This window comes from Myotis myotis, unplaced genomic scaffold (assembly GCF_014108235.1).
Source record: "Myotis myotis isolate mMyoMyo1 unplaced genomic scaffold, mMyoMyo1.p scaffold_m19_p_2, whole genome shotgun sequence".
NCBI classification, from domain to species: domain Eukaryota; kingdom Metazoa; phylum Chordata; class Mammalia; order Chiroptera; family Vespertilionidae; genus Myotis; species Myotis myotis.
Window position 1 is genome coordinate 13,939,800 of NW_023416324.1, and position 14,093 is coordinate 13,953,892.

At 47.8% G+C, this 14,093-nt stretch overlaps 1 protein-coding gene across 26 annotated transcripts in view; it reads left to right on the plus strand.

The window, feature by feature from the left end:
- The first annotated feature begins 11,560 nt into the window (after positions 1 to 11,560).
- Positions 11,561 to 14,093, plus strand: part of SRRM1 (serine and arginine repetitive matrix 1) — a 33,044-nt gene continuing 30,511 nt past the window's right edge. For 18 of the 26 annotated variants that reach the window (XM_036348723.1, XM_036348728.1, XM_036348725.1 and 15 more), the window contains exon 1: positions 11,564 to 11,741. In XM_036348723.1, the coding sequence (XP_036204616.1) occupies positions 11,721 to 11,741 (21 nt within the window). In that variant the 5' untranslated portion in view covers positions 11,564 to 11,720. Of the gene's footprint in view, positions 11,742 to 14,093 lie in introns of all 26 variants that reach the window. The other 8 variants (XM_036348731.1, XM_036348737.1, XM_036348742.1 and 5 more) reach the window with 4 other exon arrangements.

Genomic DNA, 14,093 nt, shown 5'->3' on the forward strand with positions numbered 1-14,093 from the left:
GGAGGCAGCCAATCAATGACTCTCTCATCATTAATGTTTCTATCTCTCTCTTCCTCTCTGAAATGAATAAAAATATTTTTTTTTTTTAAAAAAAGAAAGCTCAGCCTTCTTATACTCTGTAGTATTTTAAAAAGGGGGAGGCTCTCATTTTGTCAATGGCTTCCCCAGGCTTGGTGTGACACTTTTGCTATATATGATTGGCTATAAGCAATTAGTGATGGTTTACTTATTTCTAGTACAGTAGTAAGTCCTGGCCAAAGAGGTATGCAGAGGGTAGAGCGCCATCTAGTGATGTATTATTAGAATAGGAAAGTCTGAGATCCAGAAAATCCCAGATTGCAAATTGTCTTATATATTTGATATTTATAAATACAAAAACAACCAGAAATCTCCTTATAGTTTGACAGATTGATGCATTAACAATACATTCAACTAATCTTTTATATTCCTTTATTGCCAAGAGATTTCTGGCCTTTATATAGTTAATTTCATAGTGAATCTGATTATTTATAGAATACTAAGATAGTAAATAAAAGTATCCTGAAATTATAATCAACAATGGGATAAATATAGAAAAAAGTTATGAGGAATTTAGGAATCATAAAGCATTTATTTATTATTAAAAATGTGAAAAAATGTGAAAAAATGGTTAGTGTGGAAACCCTCAGAGGTTTACCAGGGGAAACCAGTAAAGGAACACAAACTATCTTCAGAATCTAAAACAGAAGATTCTGGCCTTAGGAATCTTCCCTAATGCCGAGAAACAGTTATTCCTGTACTATAATGCCAGACTTAAACTGACTACTAAAACTTTTTAAAAATATTTTTTTATTGATTTTAGAGAGGAAGGGAGAGGGAGAGAAATGGAAACATCAATGATGAGAGTCATTGATCGGCTACCTCTTGCACGCCCCCTACTGGGAATTGAGCCCACAACCTGGGCATGTGCCCTTAACCAGAATTAAACCCCGGACCCTTCAGTCCACAGGTCAATGCTCTATCCACTGAGCCAAACCTGCTAGGGCGACTACTAAAACTTTTAATATAATTGTAGTTATACTCATGCCTGTTATTAAAATTTCATATGTTCTTGATAAAAGTTTATTCCTGCCGAAACCGGTTTGGCTCAGTGGATAGAGCATCGGCCTGCGGACTGAAAGGTCCCAGGTTCGATTCTGGTCAAGGGCATGTACCTGGGTTGCGGGCATATCCCCAGTAGGAGATGTGCAGGAGGCAGCTGATCGATGTTTCTCTCTCATCAATGTTTCTAACTCTCTATCCCTCTCCTTTCCTCTCTGTAAAAAATCAATAAAATATATATTAAAAAAAAAAGTTTATTCCTGTATCCCAAAAGTTTATTCTATGATGGAAATCTTCAGCTTTGGCAGAATATTGTTTTTAACACGGAAGTATTGTGAATTTGGCCAAAATGTGTATTTTCTGCACATCTACTTGGAACCTATCTGCCAAACTCTGGTTTGGATACTGAGTATAATTAGAGGAGAAATACATAGTCGCTATCTTCGAAGAATTTTTTGCCGGAAGCCGGTCCATCCTTGCTGCTTGACACAGTTGCTGCAGGAAAGAAACATCTGCACAGCATATGTTTCAAGGGACCTGGCGTATATAGCATACTGTTCTTAATATGTTTGCTCCCCTTAGCGCTGTGTGTTTTAACCAAGGTCACCTCTCCGAGAAAGGTTGTTTCCCCAGGTAGGAATTTTTCCCTGAAGTCAGGGAGGGGATGAAACTCCTTAACTAAGTGCCAGGCGGGTAGTTAATCACTATAAACAATCATGCTTAAGCTACATAATCTTTACTCCCTGGAATGGAGATAAGAAACGCCCTAACCTTTGTAATAGAAATTGACAGGATTAAAATCAACTGGGATAAATACGGATGTAACAAGACAATAAACAGCAGAACTTCGCTGGAGATCCAGACCAGAACTTGGCTAGAGATCCTGGCTAGGCTGCTGATCAACTGAACGCTGTCTCCGTGTCATTCCTTCTTCACCGACTCCATCCACACCTTTGGGGACCCCTGGACCTGCTGGGGTTGGACCCCGGCAATTTTTCTTGTGGGGGACAGGGATTAGGATTATATAAGGGGACAGGATCTAATCTATATATGATTAGAATACAGTGAAAAATACACTATGAAAGTATAAGTGGAATATGGGGTTCCTGTTTTGGGAGGTCAGGGCCTCAGGTTTTTGGGACTCAATGACTGCCTAAAAGATAATCAGATGGCCAATACTGAGTCCCACTAACCAGAAAGGTTTCCTGGAAGAGGTCACATCTACACTCAGTCCTAAAGGAAGAATCAGAGCTGGCCAGTTAAAGGGTTAAGGGTAGAGAGGCAAGGTGGAATGGGCAAAGGAAGAGCTCGGAGGGAGGAAACAGTGGTTCCAGACCAAGGAGAGAAAATATGTGCAAAGGCCTTGATGGGAGAGAAAGAATATAGTCCTTTGTAAATCTGGAAGCACTCAAGCTCCTATACTTACACGCTTTCAATTACAAATACTGTGGTAGGCAGCCTCCAAGATGGCCCCCAATGGTCCTCAGCTGTTCAAGCACTTGCGTCATCGCCTCCGACATTGAAGAGGGCTAACCTGTGTAGCCAATAGGATAGTGTGGAAACTATGGTGCCTGACTTCTGAGGTCGGGTCATAAAAGACACTGTGGCTTCTGTCTTGCTCTCTTTTGGACTGTTTGGTCTGGAGGAGGCCAGATGCCATGTCATGATGACACCCAAGCAGAACCTACGGAGAGGTCCGCGAGACAAGGAGCTGAGACCGCTTGCCAATAGCCATGGGAGTGAGCCTCTCCGGAACAGATCTCCCATCTGCAGTTGACTGCAGTCTAGGCCAACGTCTTGACTACATCCTCTTGAGAGACACTGAATCAGAACCACCCAAATAAGCCACTCTGGATTCTTATTGCACAGAAGCGGTACGGGATAACAAATTTTTATTGTTTTAAGTTGCTAACTTTTGGAGTGTTTTTTTTAAAAACATGTTGTTATTGATTTTAGAGAGAAAGGAAGGGAGAAAGATAGATAGAAACATTGATGAGAGAGAAACATCCATCAGCTGCCTCCTGCATGCCCCCCACTGGGGATTGAGCCTGAAACTTGGCCATGTGCCCTAACCAAGAGTCGAACTGATGACCTCCTGGTTCAGGGGTCTACACTCAAACACTGAGCCACACCAGCCAGGCAGATGTAATTTGTTATTAAGCAATAGATAATGAAGATACTCTCTGATATGCTCAAAGACACCTTGCAGAGCAAACTGAATCAGCTTTTTCTCAAGTATTGGACTATTTTAATCCATAGCTTGTTTGGGAAATTTGTGCTTTAGTTTTTTAGGTATTTTACAAAGGTTGTTAATTACATTTTACCTAGGAAGCACAAAAGAAGAGCTAAAAGGATGAGGCAAATGATAGACTCAAAAGTGGGGATGAGGGAGCACTATCTCAATTCATTGAGGTTCTGCTTCCCAGCATATGTCGACAGTTTGGCTCAAATAAACTCACAAAAATTCTTTACAGGTTAAAAAAAAAAAAAAAAAAAGTGGAGATGATAGCAAAAACCTAAAAGTGATGAGAAAATCACAAAAACCGTACCTGCCTACGGGATGTTACATTTTCAGTAGGGGTGATGCCGAAGGACACAGGGAGTAGGCAACAGGTGAAACACTTATACCATCACCAGCAATCAACAAGCAATGAGGACAAGGGGTTGGCGAAATGAAGAAATCTTTGAGTCTGTGCCTAGACTGCAGGGTTGGGAAGCATCCGGCCGGTGGGTCATGTAAGGCCCTCAAAATCATTTGCTCTGGTCCTGCCAAGCATTAGAGGTGAGCTAATGAAATGTTTGACCAAATAGAGTGGGCTAATTTTTAAGTTGATAATGTTGTATGGCCCCAAAACGATGTTATAAATATCCACATGGCCCTTGACAGAATATAGGTTCCCCACCCATGGCCTAGAGCAGCGGTTCTCAACCTGTGGGTCGCGACCCCTTTGGCGGTCGAACCACCCTTTCACAGGGGTCGCCTAAGACCATCCTGCATATCAGATACTTACATTATGATTCATAACAGTAGCAACATGACAGTTATGAACTAGCAACGAAAATAATTTTATGGTTGGGTCACAATATGAGGAACTGTATTTAAAGGGCCAGAAGGTTGAGAACCACTGGCCTAGCGGCTCAGCACCAAGGTTGTGTGCCTCTCACAGAAGCTCAGAGTTTGAGGACTTAAAGATCAGACCCAGCAAAGAGCCACCAGTAGTTCACTGGGGATTGCTTCTGGGCTTTAAGACCTATTTTGATCTGCACCGCGTCACAGTGAGCAGGACATGGTGTCTGCAGGCACCCTTCACAGCCAAGTCGCTCTCCACTGCACCTGCAGGGAGCGGGCTTATCTGCCTCGGCAGATTCTTCTTTCTTTTTTTTTTTAAAACTAGGAAACACTTATTTCAGTAGTGCTATGCATCAAACTATAATAAATGCATGATAAAGAAATATATCCTGGCTAGAAGAGCTTCCCATTCACCAAGGAAAGGGTTAAATGTAGATAAAGCTACATTTGGTTTGTTATCTTTCTTTTTGACGAGATCTTAATAGTCTCTCTGCAGATAAGGCAGTTTTCTTGAAAAATGTTCTATTAATGGTATACACAATGGAATGCTACTTAGCCATAAGAAAGGATTAAATAGTGCCATTTGCAACAACTTGGATGGATCTTGAGAACATTATGTTAAGTGAAAAATAAGCCAGTCAGAAAGAGCTAAGAACTGTATGATTTCACTCATATGTGGGATATAAAACTGAAACTCTTGAACACGAACAGCAGTGTGGTGATTGCCAGAGGGAAGGGGATATGGGGAAAAGGGGTACTAATATGAGGTGACAGGAGGAGATTTGACTTTGGGTGGTGAGCACATGGTGCAATATACAGATGCTGTAACATAGAAACCCACACCTGAAATCTGTATGTTCACGTTGACCAATGTCACCATAATCAATTTAATTAATAAATATTTTAAAAGTGGGGAATGGTGCCTCAAGGAGTCCGCAGATCTTTATATAATGGCTCTCTGAAAGTTAAACTCTTACTTTATGCAACAGAGACTCCAAAGCCCCTGGCTTTGGGAAAGGTAGCTGGAAGATGAATGGATGTCCTTGATGCCAACCTAGAGTGATTACTAATTTATCCACTCATCCAACAAATGGTTCTGCATTCCTTTATAGCAGGCGCTGTTCTAGACTCTGAGAATACAACAGTGAACCAAACAGACAAAAATTCCTTTCTTCTTTGAGGTTACATCCTAGTGAGGGGAGAAAGATACTAAATAAGAAACTTCACGTACAGTATGTTAGCTGGTGGCAAGCTTCAGGAAGAAAAATAAAGCCAGGAATACAAGTTGGGCATACAGGGCTTACAATTTTAGATAGGGTGGCCAGAAAGACTTCACCGAGATGATAACATTTGCATAAAGAACTGAAGGAAGCACCCTAGCCAGTTTGGTTCAGTGAATAAAGGGCTGGCCTGCAGACTGAAGGGTCCTGGCTTCGATTCCGGTCATAGGGCACATACCTAGGTTGCCAGCTTGATCCCCATGGAGGTGCAAGCAGGAGGCAGCTGACCAATGATTGATCTCTCATCATTGATGTTTCTAGCTCTCTCTCCCTCTCCCTTCCTCTCTGAAATTAATAGAAAAAAATAAATATATGTATTTTAGAAAAATATTTTTTTTAAAAAGAACTGAAGGGAGGGAGGGAGCCAGGTGGCTACTAGAGGTAAGGAAGTTGCAGGCATTGGAGTTCCTGATAGCAAGGCCAGTGTGGCTGGAGTAGAGTGAATGACAGGAAGGAGAGTTGGAGATGAGGTCAGAGATGTTGGGGATTGATGAACAGATCACGTAGAGCCAGAAGTCGGCTACAGACAGGCCTTGGGTTTTTACTCTGGGTAAAATGAAAAGTCAAGGGAGGGCTAGGAGCAGAAGAGGGACATGGTGGTATGCATCAAACTACAATAAATGCATGATAAATACAGTGGGGCCTTGACTTACGAGTGTCCCGACTAACGAGTGTTTTGAGATACCAGCTTTCTCTCGCAGATTTTTTGCGTTGAGTTGACAGAGTAATTTGAGTTATCGAGCTCCTTAACGAGCTCGGTCTCGGAATGAATTAAACTCGTAAGTCAAGGCCCCACTGTACATCTTATTTTATTATTTTTTAAACATATTTTTATTGATTTCAGAGAGGAAGGAAGAGGAAGAGAGAGAAACATCAATGATAAGAGAGAATTATTGATTGGCTGCCTTCTGCACACCCCCTATTGGGGATCAAGCCTGCAACCCAGGCATGCGCCCCTTGATCAGAATCGAACCTGGGACCCTTCGGTCTGAAAGCTGACGTTCTATCCACTGAGCCAAATCGGCTAGGGCGATAAATACATTTTAGATGATCACTGTCACATAAGTGCTAATGTGAATAATTGAATGAGTGAAATCAATCCATCAATCAATTAGGGCAAGAAAAAAATAGGAGGAGTAGGCTTTTACTCAACTTGGGAACAAGAAATATTAGAAATGACTCTTAAAAAGCAGTGAATCTCCTGATTCACTTTCTCACTACATTAAAGACTTAAAGACCCAGGTGAAGTGATTGCACTGTTTCCTGCAGGTCCTCCTCGGGCTTCCATCTCCTCAGAAGGGGCAGGGAAGAGACTTGAGTTTGGGGGTTACATTTTACCTAGGAAGCACAAAGAAGAGCTAAAAGGATGAGGCAAATGATAGAATCAAAAGTGGAGATGATAGCAAAATCTGAAAGTGATGAGAAAATTACAAAAACTGTACCTGCCTATGGGATGTTCTATTTTCAGTAGGGGTGATTTTCAGCAGGGGAAAAGCTGCCTCAGCAGATTTTTCAATGTGGACTCTTCTCTTTTTTGGGGGGGGGGGAGGCGAGGAGAAGCAACAGGAGGCTTTTCCTGCCCCCCAATGTGGACTCTTCTTGATAGAATCAGTGGTTATAACACTTCAAAGAATAGACTCACTCACTGGTAGGATTGCCTTTAGTGACTGAGCCTTAAACTCTTACTCATACACTCATTCAACAAATTTTTTTAAATCTTTATTTTTTAATGTATCTTTATTGATTTCAGAGGGAAAGAGATATAGAAACATCGGTGATGACAGAGAATCATTGATCGGCATCCTCCTGCATGCCCCCTACTGGGGATTGAACCCCCAATCTGGGCATGTGCCCTTGACCAGCATCGATCCCAGGACCCTTTGGTCTGCAGGCCGATACTCTATCCACTGAGCCAAACCAGCTAGGGCTAAATCTTTATTGTTGACAAGTATTACATATGTCCCTCTTTTTTCCCACTGATCCTCTTCGCCCTGCACACCCCTCCCAGGTCCCCCCAACCCCCACCTTCACTGCACTATTGTCTGTGTCCATGGTTATGCATATGTGCATATAAATTTAGTTCATCTCTCCCTGCCCCACCCCCCTTTCCTCCAAGATTGGTCAGTCTATTCCATGCTTCTATGTCTGAGTCTATTTTGTTCATTAGATTCCACATATGAGTGAGATAAGGTGATGCTTGTCTTTCTCTGACTGGCTTATTTCGCTTAGCATAATACTCTCCAAGTTCCTCCATGCTGTCTCAAAGGGTAAGAGAGTCCAGCCAGCATGGTTCAGTAGTTGAGGGTTGACCTATGAACCAGGAAGTCACGGTTCAATTCCTGGTCAGGGCACATGCCTGGGGTTGTGGGCTCAACCCCTGGTGTGTGTTGTGCCCAGATTTCAAGATTCCCAAGAACCCCCACAGGGAGCCCATCAGTCCGATGCAAAAGCAAAGAGTCATTCATTTCAAACCTAGGTTTGGCTCCCCTGCCACACTCACCGAAGCAATGGTAGCCCAGTGGCTGAGAGAGAGCGAGGCCTGATGGGATTGTGGGTTTTATAGTAAGGGCAGGGGAGGGGACTGTGGGCCCCGCCAATTGGCCAGGCGCGAGTCGGGTCTTGTTACACAGGATGTGGTCATCTCTCTGGCGTGCACGTCCCTTGGTTGTCATTGGTTAGTTTAAAGAAATCCTGGGCGTGGCCAGCAGGGGCCTGGGCTTCCGGGAAGAAGGCACTCTCCTGAGCACATGGTGGCCGCCCCAAAAATGGAGGACCCAGGGCAAGATGGAGGGCGCAGTCCTCGCCCCCCCAAGGGCGAGCTGAGTCCAGGCTCCAGGGGCCAGTCCGGTTGCTGGGGGTCCAGCAGATCGACCAGTTCCAGCCCAGACAGGAAGTCCATGTCCTCCGTCTAGTTCCCGGGGGCGCTGGCGATCGCCTCCTCCTCCATCTCCTCGGGCGAGGGCACACGCCCCACCCTGGCGCCGCCGGGGGCGGCGGGCGGGTGGCAGCCTGCGCCGGGCTCCCGCTGTGGGCTGGGGAGTCGGTGCCCGAGGCCACCAGCAGCATGGTCAGGCCCTGCGACTACTCGCCCTTTCAGTGTGGAGTGGGCAGGAGGCAGCCAATCGATGGTTCTCATTAATCTCTCTCTCCCTCTCCTATCCTCTCTGAAGTCAATAAAAAAAATATAAAGGGGGTAAGAGATTTCTTCTTTTTCACAGTTACATAGTATTCCCTTGTGTAAACACACCACATTTTTTTTATCCACTCATCTACTAGGCTGTTTCTAGACCTTAACTATTGTAAATAGCACTGCTATGAACATAGGGGTGCATATATTCTTTCTAATTGGTGTTTCGGGATTCTTAGGCTACATTCCTAGAAGTGGGATCACTGGGTCAAATGGCAGTTCTAGTTTGAGAAAACTCCATAGTTTTCCATAATGGCTGCACCAGTTTGGGCTTCCTCTGAATGACAATGGGGAATTTAAACTGAAGGATTTAAAACTGGGAAGTGAAAGGATCAGGATTATCTTAGATAGTCACTCTGGACATAGGGTGGAGACATCAACCCTTTCTGGGAAAACGGTTTCGAGGTTGTTGCATTGACTCAGACAATAATCTATTTTGCCTAGATTAGAGATAATAGGGCTAGAAGGAAGTTGACATATTTACAAAGTATCAAGTATTAAGAGAGGCAAAAAAAAGGCAAGATTTGGTGGTTGTAGATTTTGAGGAGGAGAAAAGAATAAGGACAGGGAGAACGGTGGGCTCATTCATTGAGAAACAGGGTTGGGGCAACTGGAGAAAGTTCCACTGGTTTGGGGACATGTTGAGTCTCAGGTGCCTTCAGGAGGACACCCAAGTGAGCGTCAGCAGGAAGTTAAAATACAGCTCTGGGGCAGACCTATGCTTTAGATGTACAGGTTTGGGACATGAACTAGTAGTTGAAACCAGGAGAGAACGATCACCTTCGTCAAGGGAAAACAGAAAAGTCAATCATCGAACCGGCACGTTCAGCACTGGCAGCAAACGAACACAGAGTGAAGGAAGGACACGACAGAAAGAGGGAGCAGAACCGCAGAGAACAGGGAGATGTGGGGATCGGCGATTCCATCACCCCATCTGGCCACGGGGCTTGTTCTGCGGAGGCCAGTCACTTCCCCAGCTCTGACCCGCTGACAAAGTTTCCATTCGGTCAGCACATTCTGTGGGGCCTGTGCGCACGGTGCACCAGACCCTCTTCTAGGCGCTAGGGACACAGCGGAGAACAAAGGAGACAAAAGGCCCTGACTTTAGGGAGCTTACGTGGTAGGGTGGAGAACAGACAGTAAACAGACATTAAAAACAGGTAAACACACAAACAAACAAACATAGGTAAACGCACATTAGGCGATCACGCCACGGCAAAGAGAGTAGATTAAGCGGCATCGGGGGTAGAGAGCGGATGCGAGCACCTTCCAACCGGGCAGTCAGGGTAGGTCTCGCTGAGGTGGCGACATCGGGGTGAAAACCTGACGTTTGCCAAGCAGATACCTAGGGTAGAGCATTCCGGGCAGAAGTCATGGCCGGCACGAAGGTTTTGAGGAAGGAGCAGCTGAGGAAGCTCAGGGGATCGCGTCAGGGCACTGGGAGGGGAAGTCAAAGACGCGCGGGAAGGGGTGCGCCCGGGCGAATTTGACTTCAGCTGAGAAAGCGAGGCGCCATCAGGGGGTTCTGAGCTCAAGAGTGGCATGTGGAAGGTTTGCTGACGGGGCCGCTCTGACGGCGGCGTTAGGAAGAGGGGTGGCCCTAGCTGGGGTGGCCCCATGCACCAGGAGGTCCGGGCTCCATTCCTGACCAGGGCCCAGGCCCAGGTTTCAGGTTTGATTCCCAGCAGGGAGGCAGCTGGTCCATGTTTCTCCATCATCTGAGGTTTCTCTCTCCCTCTCCTTCCCCTCTCTCTCTCAAAATCAATAAAAACATATTTAAGAACAAAACAAAACAAAACAACAGAACAGATGGAGGCCAGTGCCGGCAGGAGACAGTGCCCTGAACAGCAGCGTGGGTTTCTGGGTGGTTCGGCAGTGGGATCTAAGAGCAGGACGAGGCAAGAATGACACCAAGGCTGTGTCCCAAAGAAAAGGAGAGAGACCGCCATCCTGCGAGGCAGGAAAGGCTGGGAGGAGCGGGTGGGGTGCGGGGCGGGGGGGAACCGGGGTCCAGCTTCTGCTCAGGGTGTTGGTGCCACCACCTCTCCAGTGGGAACACCGAGCGGGACGGTGCCTGTGCGGAGGTGGAGTTCGGGAGGAAGTCGGGGCTGGAGGGGCTGGGAGCCGTCAGCAGGCGGCTGGTTCCAGGTGTGTGACGTGCGGCGAGGATCAGGCAGGAAAGGGAGGGTGAGGGGTGTGATCCTTAAAAAAAGATGGCCAGAGAAGGGACACGTGCTTTCCCCCGGGAAAAAAAGAAAGCACTGGGTGGAATTCTGGCAAAATGGACCCAATGCCTCAGGCCCTCGCAGCCAGAGCGGGGCCCGGAGGAGGCCGAACCGGGCCAGCCGGCCGACCGGGATGCCCGGCCCAACTCGCCGCCCGAGGGCCACGGCGCTCGCCAACTTCCTGCCCGTTAGCTTGGTTCCCCGGAAATCAAAACCGAAACTCATCTAAAGGACGTTTCCAGCTTCTTCCAGAAAACCAGAGTTGTGTGGAGACAGGGGAAAGCCCCTGGAACTGGGTCGGAACGCAGGTTTCACTGTACTACAGAGCTCGACTACTTTTTTGGAGCCGACCTTAAAAACGGGTCAACTCGTAAAAGCGGTACATTGACAACTTTTGTCACGACGGAGGCCGCCGCAGGCTCCTCTTCTGCGAACGCGCCGCCTCTTCCTAGCGTCACTCTGAGGTAACAGCCTTTCTCTTCAATTGCTCCCTGGAACCTCCGGGCAGGAGGCCTCCCACACTACGGGTCGGAGGAGGAGTCAAGTCACACTGCGCGAACGCGGCTGATCACGCGCCACAAAAGGATTTGTAGGGCGGGGACTTTCTCTTGCTCCCATTGGTTGCGGTCGCGAGGCTCTCACCCCCGATTGGCTGCTGGGGAGCCGCGGAGCCCGGCAGCCGCCCGCCCGCTGCGCGCGTGCGCACCTTAGGCGGGAGCTCCCCGCACTGAGCAAGCGCGGCCTCGTGTGCACTGGAGGGGCGAGTGGAGCGGCGCGCTTTGCGTCCCGGCGCTCCGCTCTCCCAGTCGGTCCCGCCCTCCGTCGCGGCGGCGCGGTGCATCTTGGGATAGGGAGCGATCTCCGAGCGAGGCAGCAAGATGGACGCGGGATTCTTCCGCGTAAGTAGAAGCGCGGGGATCTGTGGTGAACTGAGGGCCTTACCGCGAAGGCCCGCCAAGAGGCCTAAATTCGGGGCGGGGTGGCCACGGAGGGGAGGCATCGAAGATTCTGAAGGTCCTCGGTGCCAGCGGAGGGTACCCCCTTCCTTGCGGCGGAGACCGGTGCGCCCCTGCGCAGTCTCCTCCTTCGGGATCGTCCCCCCTACGCGGCGGCGACGGTCGCCGGAAAATGGCGGCGGTAATTGGCCCGAACGGTACCTCGCCGTCCGCCTGCCTACCTGGCGGGGCCTGCAGGCTAATCCTTGCGCGCCGCCAGGTTCTGGGGCCTAGCGGAGCCGCGAGGAGGAAGTTCCCAGGGGGAGGCCGGAGGGAAGCCCCGAGGTGACTGGCGGCGGCGGATCCCGGAGAGGCGCGTTTTGGGGTATCGCCCCAGGAGAGCGTGTTCGAGAGGACGGGGAACCGCGCTGAGCGTCTTCAATGGGGGAAGCGGGCGCCCCCACCCCCTTCCCTTACCCTTCTCGAAAGCGCCGGGTCGGAGTTCGCGGGAGCCCCCGCCCAACTTGATATCCCTTCGGGGAGGGGAACCAAAGATAACGTGCCGTTAGAATGTCTGAACCGGAGACTCTCGAGGCCCAGGGGACAACAACAAAGTAGGCGCGCGTGTGGAGGGGAGCGAGGGCGCGGGGCGGGTCTCCTTCCCGCTCGCTCCCTCCCTGGGTTGGTTTCGCTCTGGAGGTCCTCGGAAAGGGTTCCCCTTAGCGGGGTCCTCCCCGGCCCCACGCCCTGCGGGTGGGGAAGATGACCTCCCCGTAGTCGGTCCTCAGGGCTCCGACTTACAGGCTCGTGCTGGAGCCGGTTTGTCCCCGTCCTCCGCTCCCGTCGGAAGTGCACGCCCGGTGGAGGTCCGGGTGGGTGGGAAGGGGCTCCGCCAGGGTGAGGGCCTGCAGGTGGTTTGGGTGCAGAGCGGCCCGTGAGGAGATGGGTTGGGTCTGAGACACAGTCTGTACTTTGTGTCATGTGGGCCGGCTCTTCCCCTTCTTGTGTTTTAAGGGGAAAGTTGGAAGAGGGGCAAGGCTGGAACTTCATTAAGAAAGAGACCTTTTGATGCTCCAAAGCCGGCGTTGAAATTCTGATATTGGCTTTTAATGTGCCAGCTTGTTTTTTGTTTTTTAAACAAAAGTTGCACTACTGCCCGGCCCGCATGGCTCAGTGGTTGAGCATCGACCTATGAACCAGGAGGGCACGGTTGGGTTCGCGGCTGGGGCACATGCCCGTGTTGCGGGCTCGCTCCCCCGTGCGGGGCATACAGGAGGCAGCCGATCGATGATTCTCTGTCATTGACGTTTCTCTCTCTCCACCTCCCCCTTCCTCTCTGGAATCAATAAAAAATATGTGGGGTTTTTAAGTTGCAATATTATTCTATGCATTTGACTTAAAGCTGCCAGTTATTTGACTGTTCTTAAATTATGCAAACAATACTATGTTTATGTAATGATTCCGTTGAGAGCTTATCACATTTTCACACTGCTGGTGAACACATTTAGCTGTCAACGTGTTGACGTAGTAAATACTGCTCAATATTTCCTGTGGTCCAAATGTAATATTTAAAAACAAAAACCTGTTCTTTTGATTTTCTTATTTCCCATGGAAAGGAGTTCCAATAGAAACAGAGCAAAGTGGTTGATAAATTTAAAAATGAAGTTTGCTTTTGGTGTTGGTAAAAATCTGGGAGGAGTGGGTGCAGTTTTCTACGTACTGCCTGTAGTTCCTTAGGGAGGTTGATTAGGTTGAGTTCTGAGTTTAATTTAGGACACTTATCTTTTCAGTACACTGCCAATCAGATAGTAAACTGAAATTTTCAGTTAAGATAGAAACGATAGCTTTTACTTGCTGAACTTCTGCCACATGTCAGTTACTTTACATATGTCATTTCTGATATACACGCCCGGTAAAGAAACATCCTCAGAAAGGTTAAGTAACTTGCTTTGAGGTTTTATGGCTTAAGTACTGGCAGAGTTATGATTCTAATCCAGGTACTTTACCTTCCCAAACAAAATTTTCTTGATAATTTTCCAGAGGATAGTGGCCAACTCAGTGGACCAATCAGATTTCATATCACATGGCCAGTTTTTCCATATTTAATTGGGCCAGTGGGAAGGACAGAACACAGACTAATTAGTGATCACTTGATGGTCTAATGTAGTATTTCCAGATTTCTTTGCTGAAATTAAGTTTTTTGAGATAAACCTGTATTTTTATGCATTCCAGATTGTTAAAGTTATGGGAAACTAACACAACTGGGGAACACACAACACAAACCTAGAGTGTTCTTTTTTCCCTTTTCCCCCTGTT